At 40.6% G+C, this 25,877-nt stretch overlaps 1 protein-coding gene across 5 annotated transcripts in view; it reads right to left on the bottom strand.

The window, feature by feature from the left end:
* vps13c (vacuolar protein sorting 13 homolog C) overlaps positions 1 to 25,877 on the bottom strand; it is a 96,913-nt gene that overhangs the window by 5,763 nt on the left and 65,273 nt on the right. For all 5 annotated transcript variants that reach the window (XM_088641590.1, XM_088641587.1, XM_088641588.1 and 2 more), the window contains 30 exons: positions 25,414 to 25,661; positions 24,671 to 24,897; positions 24,492 to 24,584; positions 23,579 to 23,944; positions 23,226 to 23,315; positions 22,442 to 22,597; positions 21,397 to 21,661; positions 20,697 to 20,857; positions 20,027 to 20,148; positions 18,744 to 19,041; positions 17,726 to 18,115; positions 17,515 to 17,619; positions 17,236 to 17,400; positions 14,937 to 15,062; positions 14,428 to 14,561; positions 13,903 to 14,029; positions 13,245 to 13,480; positions 12,782 to 12,923; positions 11,928 to 12,068; positions 11,448 to 11,529; positions 11,283 to 11,352; positions 11,021 to 11,132; positions 9,180 to 9,293; positions 8,192 to 8,325; positions 7,432 to 7,513; positions 6,576 to 6,689; positions 6,231 to 6,306; positions 5,608 to 5,771; positions 3,098 to 3,143; positions 1,709 to 1,832 (listed from right to left, as the gene is read on the bottom strand). In XM_088641590.1, the coding sequence (XP_088497716.1) occupies positions 1,709 to 1,832; positions 3,098 to 3,143; positions 5,608 to 5,771; positions 6,231 to 6,306; positions 6,576 to 6,689; positions 7,432 to 7,513; positions 8,192 to 8,325; positions 9,180 to 9,293; positions 11,021 to 11,132; positions 11,283 to 11,352; positions 11,448 to 11,529; positions 11,928 to 12,068; positions 12,782 to 12,923; positions 13,245 to 13,480; positions 13,903 to 14,029; positions 14,428 to 14,561; positions 14,937 to 15,062; positions 17,236 to 17,400; positions 17,515 to 17,619; positions 17,726 to 18,115; positions 18,744 to 19,041; positions 20,027 to 20,148; positions 20,697 to 20,857; positions 21,397 to 21,661; positions 22,442 to 22,597; positions 23,226 to 23,315; positions 23,579 to 23,944; positions 24,492 to 24,584; positions 24,671 to 24,897; positions 25,414 to 25,661 (4,710 nt within the window). The remainder of the gene's footprint in view (positions 1 to 1,708; positions 1,833 to 3,097; positions 3,144 to 5,607; positions 5,772 to 6,230; positions 6,307 to 6,575; positions 6,690 to 7,431; positions 7,514 to 8,191; positions 8,326 to 9,179; positions 9,294 to 11,020; positions 11,133 to 11,282; positions 11,353 to 11,447; positions 11,530 to 11,927; positions 12,069 to 12,781; positions 12,924 to 13,244; positions 13,481 to 13,902; positions 14,030 to 14,427; positions 14,562 to 14,936; positions 15,063 to 17,235; positions 17,401 to 17,514; positions 17,620 to 17,725; positions 18,116 to 18,743; positions 19,042 to 20,026; positions 20,149 to 20,696; positions 20,858 to 21,396; positions 21,662 to 22,441; positions 22,598 to 23,225; positions 23,316 to 23,578; positions 23,945 to 24,491; positions 24,585 to 24,670; positions 24,898 to 25,413; positions 25,662 to 25,877) is intronic.

Here is a 25,877-nt window from a genome sequence, read left to right as displayed (position 1 = left end):
CCACTGCCAGTTTTACAATAAGCTCAGAGCCTATCAAAGCCAATCAATCACAAAAATTCTGCATTCTGGAAATGTACAAATATTTCATACATGGGCCTTTAATGCTTGATTTAGTATCATTCATACCACTATATTTTTCTAATGAGATGCCACCCCCAATTACAGAAAACAAGTTACCTTTCACTAATTAACCAATGACCATGATGAAACACATCTGTTAATTTGCAGGATTTTTTTTCTGCAATCATCTAAAAGATTTGAATAATACTTCCTTTAAGGGTAACGGCATGAATAAAATAAAAAAATTATGCAATTCAAAACTGTAATTCAATAATCATTTAGAGGGACAAGAATTTAATGAATTAAAAAGCTTGAAGATGTGCTGCATCTCCAGAAGCTACAGTAGCTCACCTTCCATTACATCTATTTTGACAGCATGGAATAATAAATTTAGTGGGTTATTTACAATTGCATTGCAAAGTTACAGGAAGAATGGTGTGTAATGATTGAAGGAGAAAGGACCATATAAAGCTGAATTGATTTTGCACTACAGGGTTACCAGGAATGTGTAGAACTGTGACTTGTTAAACAGAGCAGCAGGGAAAGCTCATGACAAAAGCAAAGACTGCATGAGTATGTGCAAATCCTAAATTGCTGAAAGCAGAACTCAATGGACGTCAAAGAATTAAGGCCCCTTTTTCACGTCCATGTGAGCCAGCAGCACTAGAGTAACGTGAAAAAACATAAACCCACCGCACTCTTCCAGTAAACGGCAAGTTTCGTTCTCTCTGTGTACAAACTGCTCACGTGCCCCATGGAACTCTAGCATGGCATCTGTTTGGGTTCATTTGGGATCAGTGCTTTGCACCAGGCCACAGTCTGCCTGGTGGGGCAATGAATCACGTGCAGTAGGCCCAGCCGAGAGAGGAGAACAGTTTTGGGGAGATGGCTGGATAGTCTCGAGAAGGGATCCCTTTACTGGCTTTCAGAAAACTGCCAAATCAAACAAAAAGGGGACGTAAATTTTGCCTCCCAAATTAAAAAAAGAAGAAATTGGTAAAGAGGTAGACTGTAATGCACTTCCACAGACCAGTGTGAAGTATGGAAAGCAGACTTATCAGGATTCCCCAGATCTGGACTTCCAGTTTCTCACTATTCTCCCCTCAGGGTTGGGCTCTGGGCTCAAAAGTGCTCCAGGCAGGGAAAGGGAAACGAGTTGTGATGATAAATGGAAAGGCAAATGTTTTTAATTGATTAGTTTCGACTGAAGTACAGTACAGCACATTATTGAAATAATGCACAGTACGATGGGTCTGTTTCATAACGCATTACTCACCTCATAGTCAGAAACATCTCTGTCTGTGCCGAAGCCCCCACTACATGACCCCAAAAGCAATTTTACATTCATCACATTAGTCATGACCCTATCCTATTAACAATCATTCCTTTCAGATCCAGATCAAATTCTAAGTGATCAAACACAGGAAATATTAAAAGTTCCACAGTAATCCGTACGACTGCTTAACAAGCTGTTGAAGAAAAAAGGCAAAGTGTAAAACCCAGTCATTAATCTGACTGATTTAGAACAAAACACAACAGACACTAGAGAAATTTAGAATCTGCCTAAACATTCGGCTTTCAGACCAGACTGGCAATCCTACTGTGTGAGAAGAACATGTGAGAATGTGCAAAGGCCAAGAATCCATACCTCTGTATTCCCTGGAATGTGCTGCTGGCCATGTCCACGATGCCACCAGTGGGCCGGGCTACTACTCCCACCAGGCCTTTGCCAATCCCCTTGAAGAACCCAGCTGCGCCTTCCTTCTTCGCACCTGCGCCAACAAAGACCGGGTCAGAATCTGGAAGCTCTGCGCTGAGAAAAGGACACTTACACTTCTTTTAGGGCTGAAATAATTCTGTGCTATACCACCCCTTAAAACTAAACCATGTTGGGGAAAAACTAGACAAAAATTAACTGAAATTGTATAAACACATGGATATCAAAACATAAATTATGCCTGGCCCTTTTGTTCAGATTGGCTTCCATTTGGGCTCACAATATCAAAGCTAAAGTTCTGAGTTTCAGTTCTTTACTTTCATAACAGAAAAGACAGGGAATAATCTATCTTTTAGACTATTTATTAGATTGATAAAATGACATTTTAATAATAACAACAATTTTAATAATAATAACTTTTATTAATAAAGCACCCTTCCAATCCCAAGAATGCTGTACATTAGGAATAAAAACAAGACAACAAAGTGGGGAAAAATGTACTGTAGGCAATCAGATGTAGACATTGGTAAAAAGGTAAGTTTTAAGTTTATATTTGAAGATAGATAAAGATTCTCTCGTAAAGCTTGTTGAATGTCACTCCACTACACTGGAGCAGTGACAGAGAAGGCACGTTCTCCAAAAGCCTGGCACTTAGTCCTGGGGACAGTGAGTATAGGACCGGCCTGGGAGCCTATGGGGTGGAGTGTAAACATGGAGGAGTTCAGAGAGGTATGACAGAGTCAGATTGTTTAGAGCTTTGAAAGTCAGCAACAAGATCTTATATTGAATATAGTACACGACTTTATAGGGAACCAATGTAGAGACTTAAGCGTAGGAGTGATATGCCCACCAGTAAAATATCGGTCTTGTCACTATTGAGCTTCAGGGAATTTGATGTCAACCAGAGTTTGATGCCACACAAACAAGAGATACAGTATGTGACGGAGGAGGGAGACCAGAGGGGAAAGCAGTTTTAACATAAGACCATGCTTGCGTAACATTTGGCGGAGAGGTAGTATATAAATGCTAAAAAGAAAAGGGCCCAAGACTGAACCCTGAGGCACTCCGTGATTGACTGGGGCCATGGGGGATTTATGAGAACCATGGGAGGCAAAATGCTGCCTGCCAGTCAGATAAGGGCAAAACCAGTTAAAGATGGAACCACTGATAAACAAAAATGTTTGCAAGCAATTTAGCAATTTTAGGAGAACTTAACTACAAAAATACCCATGTAGGTTAGACTACGAACAAGCTATTATGTTTGTAGAATGTGCAATTCAAAGATTTACTAAAATAGAGGGAAAAGATGAGCAAATTTACCTTCAACAGGTTTCATAACGATTCCCGTCACTCCACCAACAACCCCCTGAAACAGATAAGATGTGGATGATTAGAGTTACACAAGACCACTGGCTTAGGAAAATAATTATAGGGAAGAATTGTTCTTTAAAAACATTAAGCATGAGCACAGCAGAGATTCCAAATTCATTCTGGTGTCCTGTAGGATTTACTCCACGAACGGTGTAACCTTTTTATGTCACCCATTACAGCAAAAAATCTCAAGTTTATTAAAAATCACATTGATTTGGTTTTATGGCATTACCATATCTCAAAGCACGACTCTCCAGTACAGTGGAATAATCGAATGCCGTTTGATACGTTTTTTCTTCCCTTTGTGGATGTGACACAATAATGGAAATTACTGAATACGAGACTAAAATGGTTTCTTGTTAAGAAGAGATGTTCTTGTGCTTTTTGAATGCTCAGAAGTCTGGAGCAGGTTGAACATCTTGTGAATTTTATATTTCTTCTGTTGCTTTATTGTGAAAAAGACACTTGTGGATGATTTTTCTACCCTCTACACAAATGTAAAAAGTATGAATATTTTGGATATATTATAAAATATGAATTTCATTTTTAACTCGTCTGTTGGATTTATAAGGGGAGCTATGATGTGACACTGTCATCACGTCTGATTATCTGTATGTAAGTGGATGAATTTGTTGCACTGAGCTCCTTAATTTTATTCCTTTTCAATTTCCACTTGTGAGTCTGTGTCCCTGTTTGTTGCCGAGACTAAAACAGTTCCCCATGTTGATCTTATTTATACCCCTTAGGATTTTATATTCTTGGATAAAATCTCCTTTCAATCTCCTTTGTTCTAAAGAGATCTAGTTCCTTTAACTTATGCGATAGCAACCCCCTAAAACTAGGAAATAATTCTTGATGCAAGCAACATGGTATTTCTCACAATAGCAATGCTACTAAATGAAGCATGCTTTCAGCAACAGCAGTGTTTATTATTCTTTCATATTTATGGAAAAGGAAAGCAGTCTTAACCTTCTCATACCTAATGACAGACCTGCCTGAAATATAGGATACAACAGGCTTGAAAACTCCACTAAAAGTTGAAGTCATTCCAAATATCTTTAAAGCAAACCTGTCCTACATATTAAGCTTATAAGTTTAAGAACAAATCAGTTCAGCAGATGTAATTATTTTACGTTTCTTTATTTGGTTAACCAGGTCCAGTTAAGTTCTGTTAACACAAATACTGAACTAAATTAAGCATTTTTTCAAAATTATTCAGAGGCTTTGTAACATCTTGGCTGTTCGGAATAAACCAGGTGCTTCAGGCAATGTTCTCTCAGAAAGTTTCAGTACCTGTCGGTGTGCATGTTATTTTTAATCTAAAAACAACACACAAAAACAGAAGCAAGGCGCATTGTTTATATTAACATGATATTTACTCTTGAGCTTTTGCTGGGTGACATTTGCATTGCCTAAAAATAACATCAAAATACAAAGGTCTCACAGAGCACACTCTGGTATTCATGATTGTATTCCTGCTAATTGGTAGAAAACAAACAAGCTGCTTTACAAGAAGGGGGACAAACTGCAGATTGGATACACAAAGTAAGCAATCTAAATATAATGTTTAGGTAGTGGCAGCTATAATATTTTTTCCTTTGTTAATTAACCAAAACTTAACATGTTTGTGGTTTTTTCTGCATTTACAGATTTCTGTTCGGAAATCACAGTGGATTTCCGATTTCATATTTTAGGAATTTTTAAACCATTACTAAAAAATGATTTTATTCCTTAAATAAGCAGCTGCAGCATCTGCAATCACACAGTCTGGGAATTTTGGTGTATCACATTTTAACATCTGTTACTTTAACCGTAACCAAAATGAATCAATCCTTGAGGGACATTTTAATATAAGCTTATAAATTCTGTGAGGAGGAAATGACCCTGTACATGACCTTGGCAGAAGCTAAGCAGGACTGGGCCTGGTCAGTACTGGGATGGGGGACCTCTCCTGAAAAGCAATCTGCTGCTGTAGCTGTTGCTTGTGAACCAAGATTCAACTCCAATGCTTCAGTATGGTCACTAGAGACTCTATTCTAGTATGTGCCATCCTTCAGATGAGTGTTATGCCCAGGAGGGTGGTGGCTCACAATCTTCAGTTGCCCTGGGAAACCGGAACGGGAGGGATTCCGAATCTCCCATGGAGGCCTGATGAGGCTACCAGGCAACAAGTACCCCATCATTTTCCCTCTAGGTCATGACAAAGATTTCTCTTCCTGCACCTTGAGAGCTTCCAGAGACCCAGCACTTTGGCATTTGTTCGGGTAAAAAGCTCTAGTAAAATGTGAAAACTGATTATCTCGTCTCGTTCAGGTGTCTGAGTCACACTGCCATTTATTTCTAGTGCTACATAAAAACGCCGAGAAGAGACTTTTTTTGTCTTCACCTAGAACATGCTATTCAAACACAGAACACATAATATATTCCTAAAAGGCCATGGTTTTGCTGGCAATGGTTACCTTAAGGAAGCCTTTTCCTCCTTTGGCCAGGCTCTCTCCAAAGTCCTTCGGCGGGCGGTTCATTTCCTCTCTGCGCTTCTGCTGATACTCTTTGTCCATGGTGATGGCCGCCAGTCCTTTCCCAACTGATCCGGTGATTCGGGAAACCATCCCGGCTGCACCTCCTATTCCGAAATACATTGGCGGACAGAAGACTTAGCCCAGGTGTTTGTGACCCTGCTGAGATTTCAGTGCAAAACAAAGCAACTAAACACATCCAAAGAGAGAAAAGGTAACTGGAATATTAAAAAACACCTTGTTTAATTAAAACATTCATAATATCAATTAATTACACTGGTGTGAGGTATTGTATTTAAGTTTTTATTTGAACAGATATTAATGTCAGTAGCACAAAATCAATGTCAAAACAGCCCTGTGGGTTCATACTGCTGTAGACGAGGTTCTATGGGAACGCAGCACTGTGTTGTAGTGTGAGGTTATTTTTCATGACTCGCACACAGTTGCATAGAGAAGCTAGCTATTTACACGGGAGGCAATCCTTCAGAAGATCCTTAATTGGGAATGTGGGTCTGGATTCAGTGGATGCATTTTATTTATTTTTTAAGTCAGGAGGTCAGCCTTACCCACAGTGTGGCTGAAAAGACTCCGCACTCCTATTACGAACCCCTCTGCGAATTCTTCTGGTCCCTGAACCGCACCCTGAAGTAACAATAAACCATGAGAATACTTTCGCAACAGCATGGAAAAAACACTACAAGGCTAAATAGGTGATTGGGGTCTAGTAATGCCAGCTTTTTTATTCATCTTTTTATATCATTACAAGTGGGGATCCATAACTGTCCATGGTTATATGACCAAGCTATTATTAGTACACTAGACCTACTTAACACCTTTGTCCAGTTCTTTAGTTGCAGGAGGGAGAAGCCTTTAAGACTGGAAGGGAGACTATGTGATGCTGCTCTAGTCACCTGGAAGGGCTCATAGAAGAAGGCCTCCACTCCCTCCGAGAGGCCCCTGATGAGGCCGAAAGGGTTCCCCAGAACATCCAGACCCAGGACCAGCACATACATCTGCTTCAGGAACTGAACACAAAACAGAAACATGACACGACACCGCATTAAAGAAACAGCTTGATAGTATCTGAACATTATAGCTTATCTTATTATTTATTAATTTATTCTTTCCTGGATTCTTGAGTTAATTACTGAGTTAACTCAGCTGCTGGACTAATCAAAAAAAGCTAAACCCAATCAACCATTCCACTCCATGCAAGATACGATTTGCTTCCTTCTGGTATTTCGATCGGGATATGACTTCTGCAAAGCTTTCATGGAGGGGTTTTACTGTATTTCCCAACTAAAAAAATTATTAAATGAGAATGATGGAAGGCATACTGTACTTTCACAATATATACAACAACATATCTGGCATGCATAAATGAACATCTGAATAGTTATTTTTTAATTTTCAGGCCAAATTACAAAGCATTAACAGCTTTTTCCTGATAATGTAATCAATACTTAAGTGTAGATTAGCATAAATAGCAATTAAAAAATAAAAACCAAAGAAACATGTAAAACATTTTTGTTGTACTTAGAATCTCTGAAATGGATTTAACAAAGGAAAACAGTATTTCTTCTTCACTTTTAGTTCAAAGAACAGGATGATTATGTAATTATCTGAATTAAGTATTATCTGAAAATCTGTACCTGTCATCTGTGTAATGATAGTAGAAATTTTAGTACATTTTAAAAAAATATAAAAAAGAAAAATTAAATAGCCTCATGTGACTATACATACATGATAAGTATGACAACAACTTACTTGTTCACTATAATGTCTAATCACAGCCCACATTAAATTCCCTTTTCTGTAGAACTGGTACTTCACTTCAAAGAAGGCAAGTCTGCAAAAATGTAAAGAGATGCGAAAAAAGGAAAAAAACGTCTGTTCGTCATTACTGAGAATCAAATCCAAAATAAAGAAAGAAAATGATTGTACACTGTAATGTACTCAATTTCTCACTGTTTTTCGCAGATGTCTCTAGTACTCTTCAAATGTAAATTGTATTGTTGCTTGTTTCCATCCAGTTACTATTTAACTTTGGAAATTGTATTAAGGCTTATTTTTGCACAACAGAGAATCCCTCTATATACAATGGCAAAACACTCATTGGACTTCCACATTTTTTGTTTGCAATGTGGAACTATGGTATAGGTAAGTGGGATTTTATTGCCATTTTATTTTACATTTCTTTTACTCCCTATTAAAGTTTTGTTAAGTGGATAGGGTCATGGAGTCATAACAGGAAGGCTGTGGTTCCAATTCCCACTCAGGGCACTGCTGTTATATTCATATGCAAGGTACTTCACCCATTTCACCTGAATCACTGCAGTACAATACCCTGTTGTATACAGTAAATGGGTCTCTTTGTATGAATGCATCAGCTAAATAGATAAGAAATGATTGTAAGATTGTAAGTCTGTATTCCAAGCTAGCAGGGATTATTTGCTTTGAATTGTGCTATGCTGCATTAAAATTACTGTAATGATAAGTGGTTTATATAACACAAGGGATTACTCACTTAAAGATGATGTCATCAACATCTGTCAGGGTGGCCCCGATACTTTTCAGCAACAGATTGACGGACTGAATAGCAACCATGTCCTGCTGGTCAGAATCCTCACCACTGGAGCCCAGGGACAGACTCAAGTGCAGCTGCAAATACAGCACAGGAAGTCTCTTAGTGAGACAGAAAGCTCTCAAGCGAGGAGGTGGGATGCTGTTAAGGTGCAAACAGCCCAGTTCCTTGATCCTTGATCCTTTATCCAATTCAGGGGATACTCAGGGCAACCGGAACCTATCTTCCCAAGCAATGGGCAAAAGATGGATATACCTTGCATGGGACACCAATCCATCACAGGGCACACACAGGCACACTCACACTCACATTCACACCAGGGCCAATTTTCCCTTTTGCCAATTAACCTAGTGTACCAGTATGTCTTTGTGTCACACGAACACGGGGAGAACACATTGCGCAACCTCTAGGCAGATACAGTAGTACCCCAGGACTTGAACCCAGGGCCCAAGTGCTGTAAGAGAGCAATGCTCACTACTTCACCACCAGTATGTAGTACTGTATACTGTATGCTTGCAACAGGGGATCTTTGGCAACTGATCAGGGCTTCAGCCGAAGGCAAGCAAGGCATGCCTCAGTCAAAGGACGCCTAACCTTTATGGCTCAACTTGCTTTTCTTTACAGTTTGGATCATTCAGGAAGCAAGATCATGTGAGATTCTAGCAAATCCAGTGTACATGTAGTGGTGATACAATGACCATGTACTGCCAAATAATAAGACATATTCTCAGTCAATAAAAACATGAATATAATTAAAGAACCTGTGAGATGTTTAAAACTGTAGAAACTGGATATGACTCAAACTCACAAAGCTTTGCTTTAATGTCAAGAGTGCCACCGAGCTCACGATATTTTTTGTCAACAAGGGCTATTCTGTGTAAACACAAGCTCCTGAAAAAGTGCCAATGATCTAATTATACAGTAGACTCACCTTAATAGGAGAGATGTGGAAGTGCTCAAAGAAGCTGAGTCCTGACGTGTCTGTTATTGATGTCTCCATGAGCTCTGCTTTTAGGGCTTCAAGATCCTTCTCGATGAGCTTTGTCTGCAAGCGTGCACATGTCAAACACATGTCCCTAAATTAACGCACAGCCCCTCAAGTGCTATCATATCCTCCCACAAGTGCACCCACACTTTGTGAGTAAAGCCTTACATTTCAAAGTGCTTGGGAAACGACGGATGTCTGCCTGCTGGAGAACTGACCAGGCACAGGAAGAACTTAGTGAGATTCTGAGAGAGAAGTTTTGTGGGGTTTTTTTTTGGAAACTGTGTGAAGAGTCTTGGAGAGAGAATTGTGTGTGTGAATTGTTTGTTTTTGTGATCGGTAAGCAGTTCATCAGCTTGTGTTAGACAGGGGCTTCCTGAAGACCTTTAGGCACAAACTCGATGAAGAGCTTAGGCTGTCATTTTATTGTTTTGGGTGTGTTGCTTTGAATTTCCTGCAGCATAAATAAATTATACTAGGGTGTTTAAAACCTTATTTCTGTGCGTGTGTGTTTGTCGACGTGGTTCTGACTGTTTTTAAAGATCCAGTTATGACGTCCCTGGCTATGTCACAAGGTAATTAACTATATTGAGGTCAGAAGTGCTCCTCAGATAAAATAAAATAACGGCTGTTCAAAAAATACACTGCATTGATTGACATCCTGTTCAATAACCTTCACGTTCTTCACAATGTTAGTAGGGCGGTGGCTCTGTGGCTAAGGAGCTGTGCCTGTGGCTGGAAGGTTGCCAGTTTGTATCCTATGGCCGGCAGAGGAATCCTACTCCGTTGGGCCCCTGAGCGAGGCCCTTAATCCCAACTGCTCCAGGGGCGCTGTACAATGGCTGACCCTGCGTTCTGACCCCAAGCTTCTCTCCCTGCCTGTGTGTCTCATGGAGAGCAAGGTGGGGTACGTGAAAAGACGAATTCTTAATACAAGAAATTGTATGTGGCCAATAAAGTGATCTGATCTTATTAATTCTCTCCTTTCATATGAAATCAAAATATTCAACCCCACAAAATGAGAAAACAAATGAACATTTCTGCATAATTGTGTCACAAAATAATGTTTTGAAAATATTAGAAGAGAACTTACTTTCTTTTAAAAACAAAAAATGGTTCTAAGAAGATGTTCTGCATTTATGTCTGAATAAGTGGTAGGTCTTAAGTGAATAAAGAGTGAATCAAATTATACAACATCACCTACTCAAGCAGAATAGGGATTTAAATAGTTCAATGATATTACAGAACAATTAAAAAAAGGTCTTAAAACTAGTCAAATACCAAAATAAAAGCATTAAAGATTACATTAGAATACTTAGGCAGTACAGACTCGAGGACTGCAATTTATTACTGTGAATACAGCACGAACAGAATAGTTTAGATTTATCAAACTAATTTTAAATTTTCATAAACAGCAATTCTGGGTGCTTTTGCTAAATGATGATTTGGATCTTGACCTCTCATGGCAGCAGAAACTAATCTGATAAGGTGGTCTCATCTCATTGTGTTCTGGTTTTGAATTCATAAAAGCAGCTTTACAAAAAAGCCAAGTTAAAATAAAGTGCAAGAAACTTTACAATACTTTTTTTGTAGACCTAACTGCTTGCACAATACTACTACTTTTCACAATTCTTCTTTCTTTTTTTTCCTAAATGTTAGGACATTTTTGTGCAAGCCTGAACTTTTGTAGTTCTCAAATCTGACAGCAGAGGGCAGTACTCGCCAGCTTTTTTCACTTCATCACTATATCCCCAATACTGACAGAACCCCGAGTGCTGGAAAGGTACCTTTTGCTTATCAGCCTGAGAGTCTGTGGCAGGTGTGAAAAGGGCTACGACTGCTCCCAGGAATCCCTGATCAAGCTTCACTGCCATTTCTTGCACAAGTGCCATAAAGTACCTGAAAAAAATACAGAAGTTCAAAAGCAGGGCTGTCAGCGGTAGAGGACCAATCTGTGGCAGTACAAGGGAATCTAAGAATACAAAAGCACTGGCAGTCTGTTCACTGCCAAGTCCTTCGCTACATTTAAAAGGGGCATGGCACACTTACTTGAATTGCATTACTTGGCTGTGCTCATTAAACCTAGTGATGATGCAGACATCAATAAAGGGCTTGGGTTCTGTAAAGAAAAGGGAAAAGGTCAGCGAACACATTGCAACACACGAGACAAAGAAAGCGCTACTGATTTCAGGAGAGTTTGTTTTGGTACTTCACCTGAATCCAGGGCAATTGACTTGGGAGGAGACACAGGGTGAAATACTATTGGAAATATAGCGCCTGGGAGCTGGTTGTCCACCTGTTAAAGGAAATGACACAAATCTCACAACTGAAGTGATGTCTGCGAGTCACTGGAAAATGCTTTGTGTTTGCCAGCAATTCTGAGGCACTATCTGGCAGGGTGACGACATCCACACACCCTTCCATTCTCTCAGGATGAGATTTAACCTAGACTGTATTTCCTTGAGAAGTTCTGAAAACAGATCAGGCCCCCTAAGCCTATGGTAAATGCCTCAGGCACTGGGAGTGCTGACGAGTTTTCTTGATGCTCCTAGTAAATTCCACATACAGAAGATCCAACAAACTGTCCCAGCTTTAACTTCAAGAGGCACTCAGCATGTCGTGTAATGCAGCACACTGCAAACGTAGGAAATGGGACCACACTATTGTCAAGTCTTTCCAACTGCCAATCGGTACCTGGAGCCAGTGCAGCTGAGCTCGAAGACTCCTCTGGTGTGGCGACTGCTTGAACTCCACCTGAATTCCAGACAGGAAGTTCCGTCTAATGTGGCAAGCAAACGGGAGACGCATGACCATTGGCACCCTGCTGAAGTTCACCTGGTGAAAGGTTCATATTGTTATTAGCGAAAGTCGATTAAAACAATATAATTTAATTTACCTATCAGCAAATTATAGAGAAAGAATGTAGCTGTGAAGATACCAATTATTACAGTCATTTGATCAAAACACATGATGTGCAAGTATGTGTAGACTTGTGTTTTCTAACAAATACGGAAACACTGTTTTTTTCTGTCTGCATGTGCTTTTTCTATTCAAATACTGTTGATTTATCATTACTGATTACTGTTGTTATCTACACTGTAAAGTGCTTTGAAATCTATTGTTATGAAATATGCTATTTAAAATTAAATGGATATGATTTTTAAGTAGTGTACTTTAGTGCAGAAGGGTGCAAGCCTCTCTTCTTAAGGATTAAAGGTTATGCTGGAGTTTAGTCATGTTCTTATTGATTAAACTCAATCAATTCATTACCTAATGTAAACAGGGACAATTCCTTCAAGCATTTAAATGCTGAAAGTTATAAAGATCCTGAATAGCTAGGGGTTAAACTGCAGATACGGAATTAAACTGCAACAGCAATGGTTCCCTTGTCAAACACAATGTGGAGCTGGTTTCAGGCTAATCTGCATCTGGCATTTCCCTCTGAGCCCCAAACTTCCAAGATCCTGGGATCTGGATTTAAGAGTGCACCTGCATTTGCAAATTAATACATAATATACAATACACGATATGTACTGTAAGTCACATACCTCTAAATTGTCTATCTTAATCCATGCAGGTTCACTACCTGTAGATAAATGCTTCTGGTAAGCTTTTTCTAACAGGTTAATGTTTTTTTGCTTGAAGGCTTTCCATCGGTTCTTTGGCTTCATCTCCCACACTACGCCAGAGCTGGAAACCATGAAAGACAAATCATTCATTGTCCTCACACAACACTCCCAGGACAGACTTTTCCAGCAGTCTCCTTCAAGACAGTTAAGGCCTCATGATGTCAGGGCTTAAAAAATGTTTGGTAATGATTCTGTTCAGATTTAAATCATAAACGTACAACTTATAGACTTGCCCTTGCATGTATCTGTTGATTTACAGCATGCATATTACAGCCCACAGCCCTGATTTCATTTCCAGATCCAAAGATACCAATGCCTTTATCAAAGACATTAATTAAATAACTGCAGAGATGTAACATTCTTTTAACAAGCATTGTTTCACCTGGTAATTCCAATATAGGAGACTTCCTGTCTGGTGTCATTGTTGATGAGAGACAGCCCTAGGTTTTGAAGTGACATGCTGATCTCTTGTTGAAACTGCTCCATTTCCTCTGCCTGACGTGCATTAGTGACAACAGCCACATCTTCAGTGAAGAGCAGGACTCTCTGACGGCCATCCAAGAAGGACACCCAGTGAATCTGAGTCTGGCTATCATAGGCAAACTGGCCACATTCATCCTGGGAAATTAGCAAAAAGATGTTATTTATCAACTCCTGTCTGAGACTGTTTTTTCATTTTGTTCTTTTTAATAGAAAAACCTACAGTGCACATCACGATCTGATGACTTCAGTACAATACGACCACGAAGTTCAACTTTACTTCTTGATAAAAGCAATCCAGACTAAGACACTCTTAGGAACATGCAAAGGTTTATTTCATGCTGAAAAAAGAAGAAAAGAGACAACGTTTCGGCTGTGGAGCCTTCTTCAGGTGTCTCTACACTCAGGGGTAAGATACTCTTAGTTAATATTAATATTAATGATGGGTACCTTCTATTTAAGGTATATTCATAAGCAGCAAACAGAAACAAACAAAGATGCTTCTGACACATTGTCGTTCCTGGGCATCAGAACACATTAAGATCTAAGATCAGGGTCACCTTCACTAAGTCCAGCTCTCCAGTTTGTTCCTGGCAGCTCCAGCTCAGTCTCCTGACACCAGCTGGATCATCCCAGGCAAAGTGCTGGACCTCTCCTGGTTTCAGCACTCTCTCTTGAGACAGACCACTGAGGAGAGGAACAACACAAAGCACTGTTGTAAAGAGACGTCCAAATCCGGGGTACATTCAAAAATTAATTGAGCACAACCAAGTTAACCTTAAATACACTGTTGTCCCTATTTAAATCAAAATGGAGCTTTCTGAACATAGAATGCAGAGTGAGAACACTGTATTTCTCTTTTAAATTTCCAGAAAAACAGAGGAAACCAGAGAACTCACAAGGTTTTACGACTGAGCCCTCAACAAGTCAGCACAGTAACTTTTTATAACCACCTCATCCACAGGATATTGCAAATCTATGAAATTGTATTACCTGTACTGCAGTTGCAAGCAATATATCTTTTAGTGTAGTGGTGGATGCAGGAAGAGGACCAGCTTCAAGGATGAGAATATTATTGTTCCTACCTTTGTTTGTATTTGATCGTGACCCAAGGAGTGTGATTTACAACAAGTGCTGGGGCCGCTCCTTGATAGTAGTCAGCAAAACTGATGACCGTGGAATGTTCCGAGATATTCACATCCACAATGAGCCCTCCACACTGTTAATACACAAAACAGGACTCAACGAAAATGTGACAGAATGATTTTTTTTAGGCTTGCCTTGATATGATAACACTTTTTACAGGCTGAAGCTGAAGATATTAGATTACAAAGTGTGGTGGTGTTATTCTATGACCCTAAGAGCTCAAAGACAATACTTTCTGTAAATTGTGTTTTGAATCAAGTTTTGAATCGAGTGAATTACTTTGAACTTTTTTCCTGTTTGTTCCAATTGTGTTATTTGAGATAGGAACCATTTACAATCTCATTACACTTTGCAAAGTTCTGCTTCGGAAGATTGCCTACAATGAACAATTAGGAATCTGTACTGGCGTGCTGCGCCATAATGTGCTTATATAGATGAAAAAACCTACTTCGTCCATCCTTAGCAGTGTGCCATTATCCTGCTTATTGAAGAAGAAGGACTTTGACGATGCAATTGAGCCAACAATCCGGACACACAGCTTGCCAGTTGTAGTTTCAGGCCACAGTGGAAGGCACTAAGGCAAAAAGAATACATTTGCATAAACATTTTTGTTTATGGATACATACATTTCTGGCCTAAATGCACATTATCAGGCTTGGAGAGAATACTTATCTGAAAATAAGGTTACTTTAGAGTCTGCTAGATCCACCTACTTCTCTCACATCATTGAAAATCACCAAAACAACCCCAGACATCTTTTCTCCACCATGGACTGCTCAAGCCATACTGCCCCACCACATTACAACTTCGCAACACATTCTTAGATTTCTTTAGTTCTAAGATTGACAACATCCGGCATCACATTCTTTCCACTGCACATATCATTTCCATACCTCCTCCCTCCTCATCCAACTGCTCTGGTTCCCTTCTCTCCAGCTTTTCTCTTCTTGACTCAGCATCCCTCAATAAACTAAACTAGTTACACGCATGAAACCCACCACATCTATTTTAGATCCCATTCCCACCACTTTATTTCAGTCCTGTTTCTCTTCTCTCTGTCCCATTGTCCTCAATATTATACATGAATCCATTAGCACTGGCATTGTACCAACGGTCCTCAAAACTGCTGCCATTACCCCCGTGCCAAAAAGCCTAACATAGCTCTTGACAATCTTAACAATTTTCACCCCATCTCCAACTTACCCTTTCTTGCTAAAATTCTGGAACGTGCTGTCACACTTCAGTTACATAACCACCTCATGACAAACAACCTTTTCAAACCCCTTCAATCTGGCTTCCGCCAACTTCACAGCACAGAAACTGCCCTGGTCAAAGTCGCTAACGATCCTCAAATAGCTTCTGATTCTGGTTCTCTTTCTATACTCATCCTTCTTGATCTCAGCGCTGCTTTTGACACTGTTGACCATAACATCTTACTTTCTTGTCTTGAGACTGTGTTTGGAGTTTCTGACACTGCTCTCAAATGGTTCAAATCTTACCTCACTGATCGCTGTCACTCTGTCTCTCTTAATAGGTACAGGTCTGAAATTGGTCTTGTTAAGTCTGGTGTTCCTCAGGGCTCAATACTGGGCCGCTTGCTCTTCAGCATTTACATGTTCCCAATTGGTGAGCTTTTAAGATCACATGGCCTCAGCATTCATTTTTACGCTGACGATACTCAAATATACATCCATACCAAACCTGACACTGATGAGGCTGTCTCTATTCTATCTAATTGCATCTCTGACATAAAAATTTGGATGGCTCAAAACTTCCTTCATCTTAACTGCGACAAGACTGAAGTCATGCTTATTGGCAGCCCCCATCAACTACGTAAAGCCAGTCCTGTAACCCTATCTGTAGATGGTTCTGTACTTGAGCTTCAATCAAAATTGAAAAACCCTGGAGTTATATTTGATTCTGGCTTAACATTCGACCCACATGTGCAGCATACTGTCAAAACATCTTTTTTTCACCTTAGAAATATCGCTAGACTACACCCTATGCTATCATTAACTGTGGCTGAAATGCTGATCAACACATTTATGTTCTCTCGAATTGACTACTGTAATGCTCTACTCGCTGGGGTATCTAAATCTACTCTGAACAAACTGCAGTATGTCCAAAATTCAGCAGCCAGAATCCTGACCAGGTCTAGTGCAAGTGTTCACATTACTCCTATCCTGGAGTCCTTGCACTGGCTTCCAGTCAAATTCCGTGTGGACTTTAAATTACTCATGCTCACCTATAAGGCTCTGCATGGCTTGGCACCTCAGTGCCTGTCAGAACTATTATCGCCCTACGCCCCACCTCGCAACCTTTGCTCTTCTGATTCTGCTCTCCTTACTGTCCTCCAAGCCCGTCTACATTGTATGGGTGACAGGGCCTTCTCCTGTTATGCCCCCAAGCCCTCGAACTCTCTCCCCAAGGATATCAGAGAGTCACCTTCTCTAAACTCCTTCAAATCCAGACTCAAAACCCTCTTCTTCAGAAAAGCCTCTACTTAACTGGTTCCCTTCTTCACCCCTCTGCTTTTCTTAGTACCTTTCTTAGTTTCTTCACAATTCTCCTCTATATATCGTAATTGTGTTTTATCTTGTGTATTCTTCTTATTTATTGTTGTTGTCATCCTGTAAAGAGCTTTGAGAAGCCACCTTTAAAGGCACTATATAAAATAAAGTTTATATTATTATTAGGGTCAGATTTGCTTGTTTACTGCTATTCTATAGGTCAGTCGTTCCCCTTACCTCCGTTGATCCAATGTAATGCCACTTGCCCGTCATCACAGTGTCATCCAACTGGACTTCCCCCACCTCCAGTTCGTAGGCTGACTTGTTGACCAGTGTGTAAAAGGGGCTCATGGTCACTATCCGAGTCAGGTTGAAACTGCTCATCTGGATACTCACTCCAATCTGTAACAGAGCCACGGCTGTGAGGACTGGCTGACTGCTAAATGCTGACTGTTGAAGCGATATCAAACAAAACAGGTGGACGGTTCACATTTTATGGACAAAAAAACAGCTTACCAAAAACTCCATGTTGCTTGCAGGACACTTAACACATCCATAACTCCCTACAGTGTCCAAGGAAAAGGCACTGGACCATGTACTTGTGGAAATGCAGAGCTGAATCTGTGATGGAAGAACGATTTCAAAAGGTCTCTTGTTAGCAAAACAACAATAACAGAAAAATTAGTTTTTTTCCGGAAACCCCTGAAGCTTAAAAGCCATACAGTACCTTGTTCTTACTGAAAATGTTCTTCTTTTTAAAAGAGAAAAGGATGACATCCCTGAAGTCAGAGGGGTGTTTGACATGGATCTCCTCAGCGCGGTATTGGAGCACTCTGGATGTCTTGTTAATGATCCAGTAGGGGCTGAAGACGGAGAGGACCAGGCGGCCACTCACTCGGGCCATGTGAATGCTCAAGTCCAGAGTCAGGGTCTCCATGGAGTCGGCAGTGAAACACACAGGGAAGAACTCCGCCATCCCCTGATCGATCTTCACGTGCCCATTCCAGTTGCGACCCTGATACTTCATCAGCACCAGCTCCATGATCTCTCCTCTGATCATGGCGTTCAGCACATCGGCAGAGTTGCCTTCCTGTAGCTCGTGAGTCTCTGCGGTCCCCTGAGAATAAAACGCTTTCACTAGGCTTCAGCAAGCACCATGACACCGCACAATGAGGAGACTGATCCTGAACGTGGCATTAGGGGCCACATTAAACCACAGAGGAGAGGCATGAACCTCAGCCTCTCATATTGCACCACAAAGAAAATGAATTATAGCAGCCTTTCAAAGTCCTTAAAATATTGAAAAAACAGGCATGTTGTATATACAATGGGAAAAATCACTACTTCATTGGCAATGGATAACAGTGTTTACTAGTTACACTCTAACACAAAGAAAACATGTTAGGCCCCTTCTTTGGAGCCCTGGGCAGATGACCATTAGAAATTTCCAACCAACCAGTTTCAAACTGCATGTCCATTGTGCATAGTCCAGTAGGCAACTGGATATTATGATTATAAGCCCATTTGTTAATTCGAATGGACAACACGAGGGTAGTATTAGATTCACATTGAATAATCTGAATATTCACCTAAGGTCTGCTGGCTAACCGTGGGGGCAAGATGTTCTGTTAATAAAAGATGCAAGATGACTTTGCCAGTGCCTCAGCGCAGGTGAAAGTCACAAGAGTCCGAGCGCATGGTGTGCTACATGGTTCACACCATGCGCAGCGAGTGCTGTGCGTTACCTCCAGCAGGAAGCGGATGGAATACGGCAGCAGGTTGCGAATAGTGACGGAGGGATGCAGGTGGATGACGTAGGCAGGGTCCCACTCCTCCTCTCCATGGCTGCTGATGAAGCTCAGGTCATCAGGCACTGCCACCGTGTTGACCACCAGGGGTCGGAAGCTGCAGTCGCTGGCCGGGCACTGCAGCACAGAGCAGACCTCCGAGCTGCGGTGCACCTCTTCCTTCCAGGCAATGTAGGTGGTGGACTCCTTGTACTGGCCCTTGAGTCTCCCTGCAGGCTGGAGGAACAGCTGGCACCTGCCACCGGACACAGCCCAGAGGAAACAGATCAGCTCCCGGGCCTGCAGTACGTCCCACAGCCTGCTCCCTCCCGGTCCTGCCCAGTCCTACTTTTAGGCTATCACCCCGGCTGGCACTTGATTACTTAACTGAACCTTTAACTGCAGCAGCAATATACTTAATTTGAAATAATTAACTTTTTCGCAGCCTTTCAGAGCTGGCTATTTCAAGTTAAAGGCAGTCATTTACAATTAATTGGATATCTGCATCTTTTTTACGCAAGTGATTTTAAAGGTCTCACGAAGCTATTAGCTCGATTAACTATTAAGTTAACCTGAGGTGCCCAGAGACACTGAAACCATTAAGGTACCAATCCCCAGCCTTAAGCTACAGCAATTACTGGAGATTTCAAAGCTGTTGTGCTACATAAAAGTACCCTTGAGATCCATATTTATGGCACAGGAATGGTGTTTTATTTAGTTGCACACAATAAACTAGCAGTAAAAAATGAAAACACTGCAAACATGGATGCTTCACATATAACAAAGTATAAATGTGTATTAATAAGAAAGGGAAAACATGTATTTATAAATGCACTCACGGATTTGTACTTCAGAGCAAGACTTTTTTTTTGCTCTATTTACACAAAAGTGCAGATAGAGATCACTCACAACACAAAAAGGATAAAAATAACATCTCCCTTAAAAGGACTACATATTCATTCTGTGTCAGCACAAGAAAACATTGAAAGGTTTGCAGTTTAATAGATTCTCCTCAGATAACAAATGCTTCCATTTTTTTAAGGTCAGTATTAACTTTATAGATTATAACTGTGTGTACAGCACATGTACAGTACGTTCTTTGAAATGCAGTTCGTAAATTAGCTCTTTAAAGATAGAAATAATTATAACGGATCCAGTATTTCTAAAGCGTCAATTATCCACCCAGCCTCACATCAGGTACATGAAAGAGATTCAGCGCTGCGCTCTGGTCCATCCCCCACCTGTATGAATCCAAAGGCACGTGACATTCCTTCTCAGGCTCGGCTTCGCCGACGAGCTCCAATGAATTGCTCTGCAGTGAATACTTGTAGATGGAAAATGGAATGAAGAAGTGGTTCTTTATCTAAATGGATGGGTGAAAAAAGGCAACAAATGAATTATATGATATTTAATAATATAATCAGACCTGTTCCTATCTTCATTATAATGGCACAAGCAGCAGAAGGCATCAGGAAATACAGTAGCTGCTACAGCAGATGTCAGGGTACCACCAGTGTCAGCAGCTGTTACTGTAGATGCCTTTTAGGTACCACCTTAACTCTTTGGGAAAAAAAAACCTTAAACTCTTAAGTCTCCTGTAAAATTTATAATGTAATACTATGGTATTTCTGCGCTTCATTTAGGCACATGGTTAAATGTCTAAGCCAAGGCTGTTATATAATGACAGGTATTAAAAATGCAATAAATGGTCAATAAAACCAGTAGCATTTGTCACTTGTTTAATACCTCTCACACCTCAGCACCTTTCTGTATGTCTTCTGTTCATATATGTACAGTATAGAGTACACTATATACAGCAAGCAAAGTACCATACAGAAACACAATGAATTTAAGTACTGTATATTGTCATACTGAAAATGATGATAACTCCAAAAATCTTAACGCTCTTACCTGGAGAGGTGAGCGAACAGTTATAACTTTATTTCCGTCGGCAGCATCAATCTGTGTCAGCACTGAAACAGCCTCCTGGAGCATAGGGCCGCGCACGTTGAAGAGTCGCCGCCCTGGTTTGTCCACAGGAACATTTGCTATTTCACTGTAGCCAGAGGGAACTGCGTATTTCAGGAAACAAAAACACCACCCAGTGAGTGGCATTCTTCCCTAAATAGAGCCCCAGTTTTTTTAGTTCAGGAAGCAGCTACACCTGCCTCTGAAAACTGCAGGGTCTCCCTCCTGTCATCTTAAAAAAACCTCAATCAAAACCTAAACCAAATTATTTGGAAAAGAAGAGAAATCGGCTTTTCTTTTAGGTCAGAAACAGTTGCTAATTGAAAGTAGCTTTAAACATTTACTGCTCAAGCCTGCAATAGCTGATATTGCCCATTCTTGCAGAAAATGGGAGAAAAGGACTTTTATTCCAGTAAGAAAGCTTTACTGGCTGTATACAGTAGGTGCATTTTTAAACTATTTTCTTACACAAGTAACACTGCTGAAACTACACGTACTATATATATTTGAACAGGACCCTAAAATTCCAACTAAGTACAAATTTCAGACTGAAATCCCAGACAAAGATGTAAAAGGCATCCAAAGCCCAATGAGATTTCATGAACAGCTAATGACAGAAAAGAGCTCTGATCGGAACACGGACCCATGCTCAGGTTAAAGAGGCAGCTCTCCTGGCGCTGCAGGGCAGACAGCTTTCCTCTGTGAAGGGGCTCGGAGGCAGAGTACTCCAGCTCCACGCTCTGCCCCACCGCCACCTCGTGGAGCTTGCCCTGGGTGGAGGGGCCCAGCACACGCAGGTTCGAGCTGTGCTGTACCACCAGCGGGATGCCTAAGGCGTTTCGGATGGTGAAGGGTGCCTTTTCTTTCAGGAAGTAGTCAAACGTGGAGGTGGTTCCTTCAGCGAAAGCCTTAACGCATTACAGAAAAAAAAGGGAGATTAAAACAACCTTTTTTGCTTGTTTATAAGAAAAGGGACACAAGTCTATCAATAACAAAGACACACGAAAAGCGATGGGGACTTTTACATTTGACATTTTACTGTAGGGAAACAATTTCCTGAATAATGTTAACTCTTTTACAAGACCATTGGTCTACAGTAAAACAGTAAATACAGTGTATTGTATACAGTATTCAATTATATAAGAGGTCCAAGAAATCATCTATAGTGGAAGACAAAATTATTTTCTTGCACTCCAAACTACATAATACTAAACTCTACCCACACTTCTCTGTCTGCTCAAAATATAATTTTAATTGTTTTATGCTTAGAATTGAGACAATGTGATTTCAAGCCATGCAATCAACTGATAATTACAGCACAACAGCCCATGTCATAAAGACATTATTGTGCATCTGGCATTTGTTTGGCATAGCTTGCGCATTGGCATAATGCCAGGGTATTATAACACAAAAGCATAAAGTCAGAACTTGATTTAATTAAATCACCCAGAGACGAAGATTTTTAAAATATCTCAGGAGGTCAGGAGATGGATTTGTACAGCATAGGAAAAACAGTTAAGTGAATGTAATTTTGTGGACATACTGTATATATCCAAGTGCAGGTTACTTAAATTTAATGAAGAAAATTACACTAACAATCTGATACAAAACCAAATGCCGTTCTCCTCCTGCAGCTAGCCTAATATAAGTGACAATCTTCTTGATTAAACCAAAGAAAATGTTTTTACCTTGGCTAGGTTGGTAAATACATTGAGACAGCATTTGGATATGGTTACATTCAGCGTGTCCTTTGAGCAGATACTGATCGCAGTCTGTGGTTCCGGGAGGGAAATGAAATCATCCCCAGGTACAGGGCTTTTATCCTGAATGGGATTGTTCTTCATCTACAGAGAAAGCAGACACGCTGACTGCCCAGCTTTAAATGCAACAAACTGTAAGAAGCACACACATTTTACAAAGCCCAACATATTTCAAGTCCTTGACTATACCCAGTTCATGGCAAAAACTTTCACACATCATACAGAAAAGCAAACCACTGAAACAGACTCAGGAAGCCTAACAATGCCCATGAAAATCAATGCCATATACTGAAAACACCCTGTATAGCAAAATGAAAAATAAGTACGATATAGTCTTGCATTTACTGTAAGTAGCAAACTGAAACCTATTTAACATTAAACCAGCCTCCAATGAACTCATACACTGAAAACAATTAACTCGTGCCATTACCATGACAGTTATGTAACTGTAATGTAAAGGTGAATCTTCTGTATAAAAAATTATACATGTGTGTGAGTGAAAACAAATAGGGATTTAGGCCAAGTTACATTTTCACTCAAAAAACCTGCCTCTTACAGTAATGTACAGTGTTTTCATTCAATAAACTGGAAAGCCTTCCCAAAAGACTTTTTATTATCACTGCTGACAGAAGACAAAATACTGTTAATTTCTAATTTTTTTATTTAGACTGTTTTCCGTTGCTGTGAAAGATGACATGAGAGGAAAGCATACCTTCAGTGTCAAGTTCCATCGACGTGTACCATCTTCCACTCTTTCAATGAGTGGTTCCCATACAGCATGGGTTTCATTGAAGTAATTTACCTAAAACATAGAACTTGTATTTAAATCAAATGTTTGTTATCAGCATTATACAGGCAACTACTTCAGAATAACTGAAATTTAACTGTCCTAAGAAATCCACTGTCCTTTCATAATAATACATACTGAGAGGCAAAAATGCAAATGGCTCCAATTTTAATTATCTCTAGAGTTAATTATTATACATTGTTGTCATGCGTTAATCTTTACAGGGAGACTAAAATGAAAGCAAATGCTTCCAAGCATGTAAGTGCAAACCCCCCCACCTCCAGCGTCACGTCTGCGTCGATGGAAAGCAGAGATGACCAGTTCCTGGCACTTCCTGTGAGGGACATCTCTGCCAGTAGCAGAGGCACAGTACGGTGACCCAGGCCCGACTCCATGGTCACCTGTACCACTTTGACATTGACAGAAAATGTCTCCCCATTGCCTCTGTAGTCCTTTTCACTGAGGGTTTCTGTGGCCTCTCTGGCCCTGTCCACCCCTAGAAACCAGTAATTGCAGCTGTAAATGTTGTGAACAGCCCAGAGCTGGGTGACATCTCCAGCCTTCTCTTGGGGCGTATCTTCCTTGGGTTTGAGTGTCATGGCTGCCGTGATGGTCATGACAGTGTTGAGAATCATGGGCGAGATCTGAAAGGCAGATGAGAGGTGGACATCTAGATAAAACTTGGGAGGCAACCTGACAGACTAAAATCATGCAGTACAGAGTGTTGACCACGAGACAAAGCATCAGGAAAACTCTTAAAAGATTCAGGAGCATAATAAGTATAATAAATAAAACTCCAATCCACCCGCCAATCACAATTCCAAACCTTACTGCTTGACGGAGGCTTTCCATATGCTTGAGGGTTACCGTTTCTACCACTGGAAAACCAGCAATAATAAATGCATGTGGGATGTGAAGTATATTAATTGAAACTGGGATTTAATGTCATTTACACCTATGAATATACTTTGAGCATAACAGTATATATCGTAGTGAAAAGCTAAAAAAATAGAACAAATTATCTAAGCACTTTTTCATAAAAATTATAATTTCTCAAATAATGTTCGATAAACAGGTATTCTATTTTCTCTTTTTGAATGAAATTTTCTGTTAGGCCAAGTAAAACTATCAGGAATTGAGGCAGAATAATACTCTTGATTGATGATGAAGACGCAAATGAATGACACCAACCTTAATAATCACTTCCTCCACAGTGACAGACCCCTGGAGCGGCTCAGATGGATCCATTTTTGTTTCTAAGAACACTGAACATGGTCGCAATACCTGAGACATAAACAGACATGTTTCATTTTAAAACCCAAACATGCATTCTGACTGTTTTCTGATCAGACCGATTTCGCCCTGCTTACTGTAGTGACCGCCTTGTCTTCCTTGTTTCGAATGAAAGGACATGCGAGAACTTTGAGGGCCTTCACGTTGGCCGTCATTATCTGGGAGTCCTCCTCAGAGCGCAGGGTGAAGTCACACTGGAAAGAGGCGACAAGCGCCGGAGCATCGGCCCTCATGAGATTAGCAACAAACACCACCTCCGGGTCGATGACAACAGCATGGATTCTCATTCTGGGAAGAGAAGGCTCTGCAGCAGAGAGGATGCAACAGTGATCTCAGAAACACTGTATGTTTTACAATCATCACTGCAAAAGCACAAGGCTATACCAAAACCTACTGAGTGATCCTGTTTTTTAAATTTTAATTTTTTGAATAATTCTTATGCCCACCCAGGTTTGAATCTGCTAACTGTTTCAGATGTGGCTCTCCTTCAGTGACTCCAGGAAATGCTTGGGACAGAACCAGACATGCAGATACACTACTCTGACATGCCCATCCGCAGAGGCATTCGACTCTGGGGAAGGAGTTGCAGCGCCTAGTGGGTGAGTCAATGCTGACTGGAGGAGTGGTGCGTCTGTCTGTGATGTCACTGGTAATCCCACTGGTTCTCAGCAGGTTCCAGGTTGCTTCAAACTTGAGAAGAACTTTGGCCATCTAATCTGGACCACATCCAGGTGGGTCTGCCCCTTTAATACCGAATAACATGCAACACTGTCTTTCCCCATGTCTTGGAAGAGCATAAAAATCAATAAAAGTTACAAACCCTTCTCTGAGCTGGTCTTGGGCAGTGAGACTTGTTTCAGCTGCAGCTGGTTGGATTTCTCAGGCAAAGCAGGGGGATTCTGGGGCATGGCCTTGATAAAAAAATCAGCCACTGCCATGAGGAACTCCACGCTGGCGCAGAGATAGAGCTTCTGTAGCACGGCCACCACCGATCTCTCAAGGTTGCTCTGTTTAAAAGTCACTTCAATCATGACATCGTCGCTATCCTCTGTCTTTCTGCCAACCATCCTGGAGGGATATTGAAGCAGGAAAATGAAATGTAAGCAACAGGAAACATTGTTCCTTCAGAGGAACACTGAGCACTATCAGGTGTTTTTATCATTATCTATCCATGAGTCAGTTACTGAACTACTAAAGTGCATAACACTCACATATGACTAAAACACTGCTTAACAGACTTCACATGTTATCAGATAAATATACTTTCAATAGTCTCTTGCATGA

The sequence above is a fragment of the Lepisosteus platostomus genome, chromosome 7 (genome assembly GCF_059453375.1).
Source record: "Lepisosteus platostomus isolate fLepPlt1 chromosome 7, fLepPlt1.hap1, whole genome shotgun sequence".
NCBI lineage: Eukaryota > Metazoa > Chordata > Actinopteri > Semionotiformes > Lepisosteidae > Lepisosteus > Lepisosteus platostomus.
This window is presented reverse-complemented; position numbering and strand designations above follow the sequence as displayed.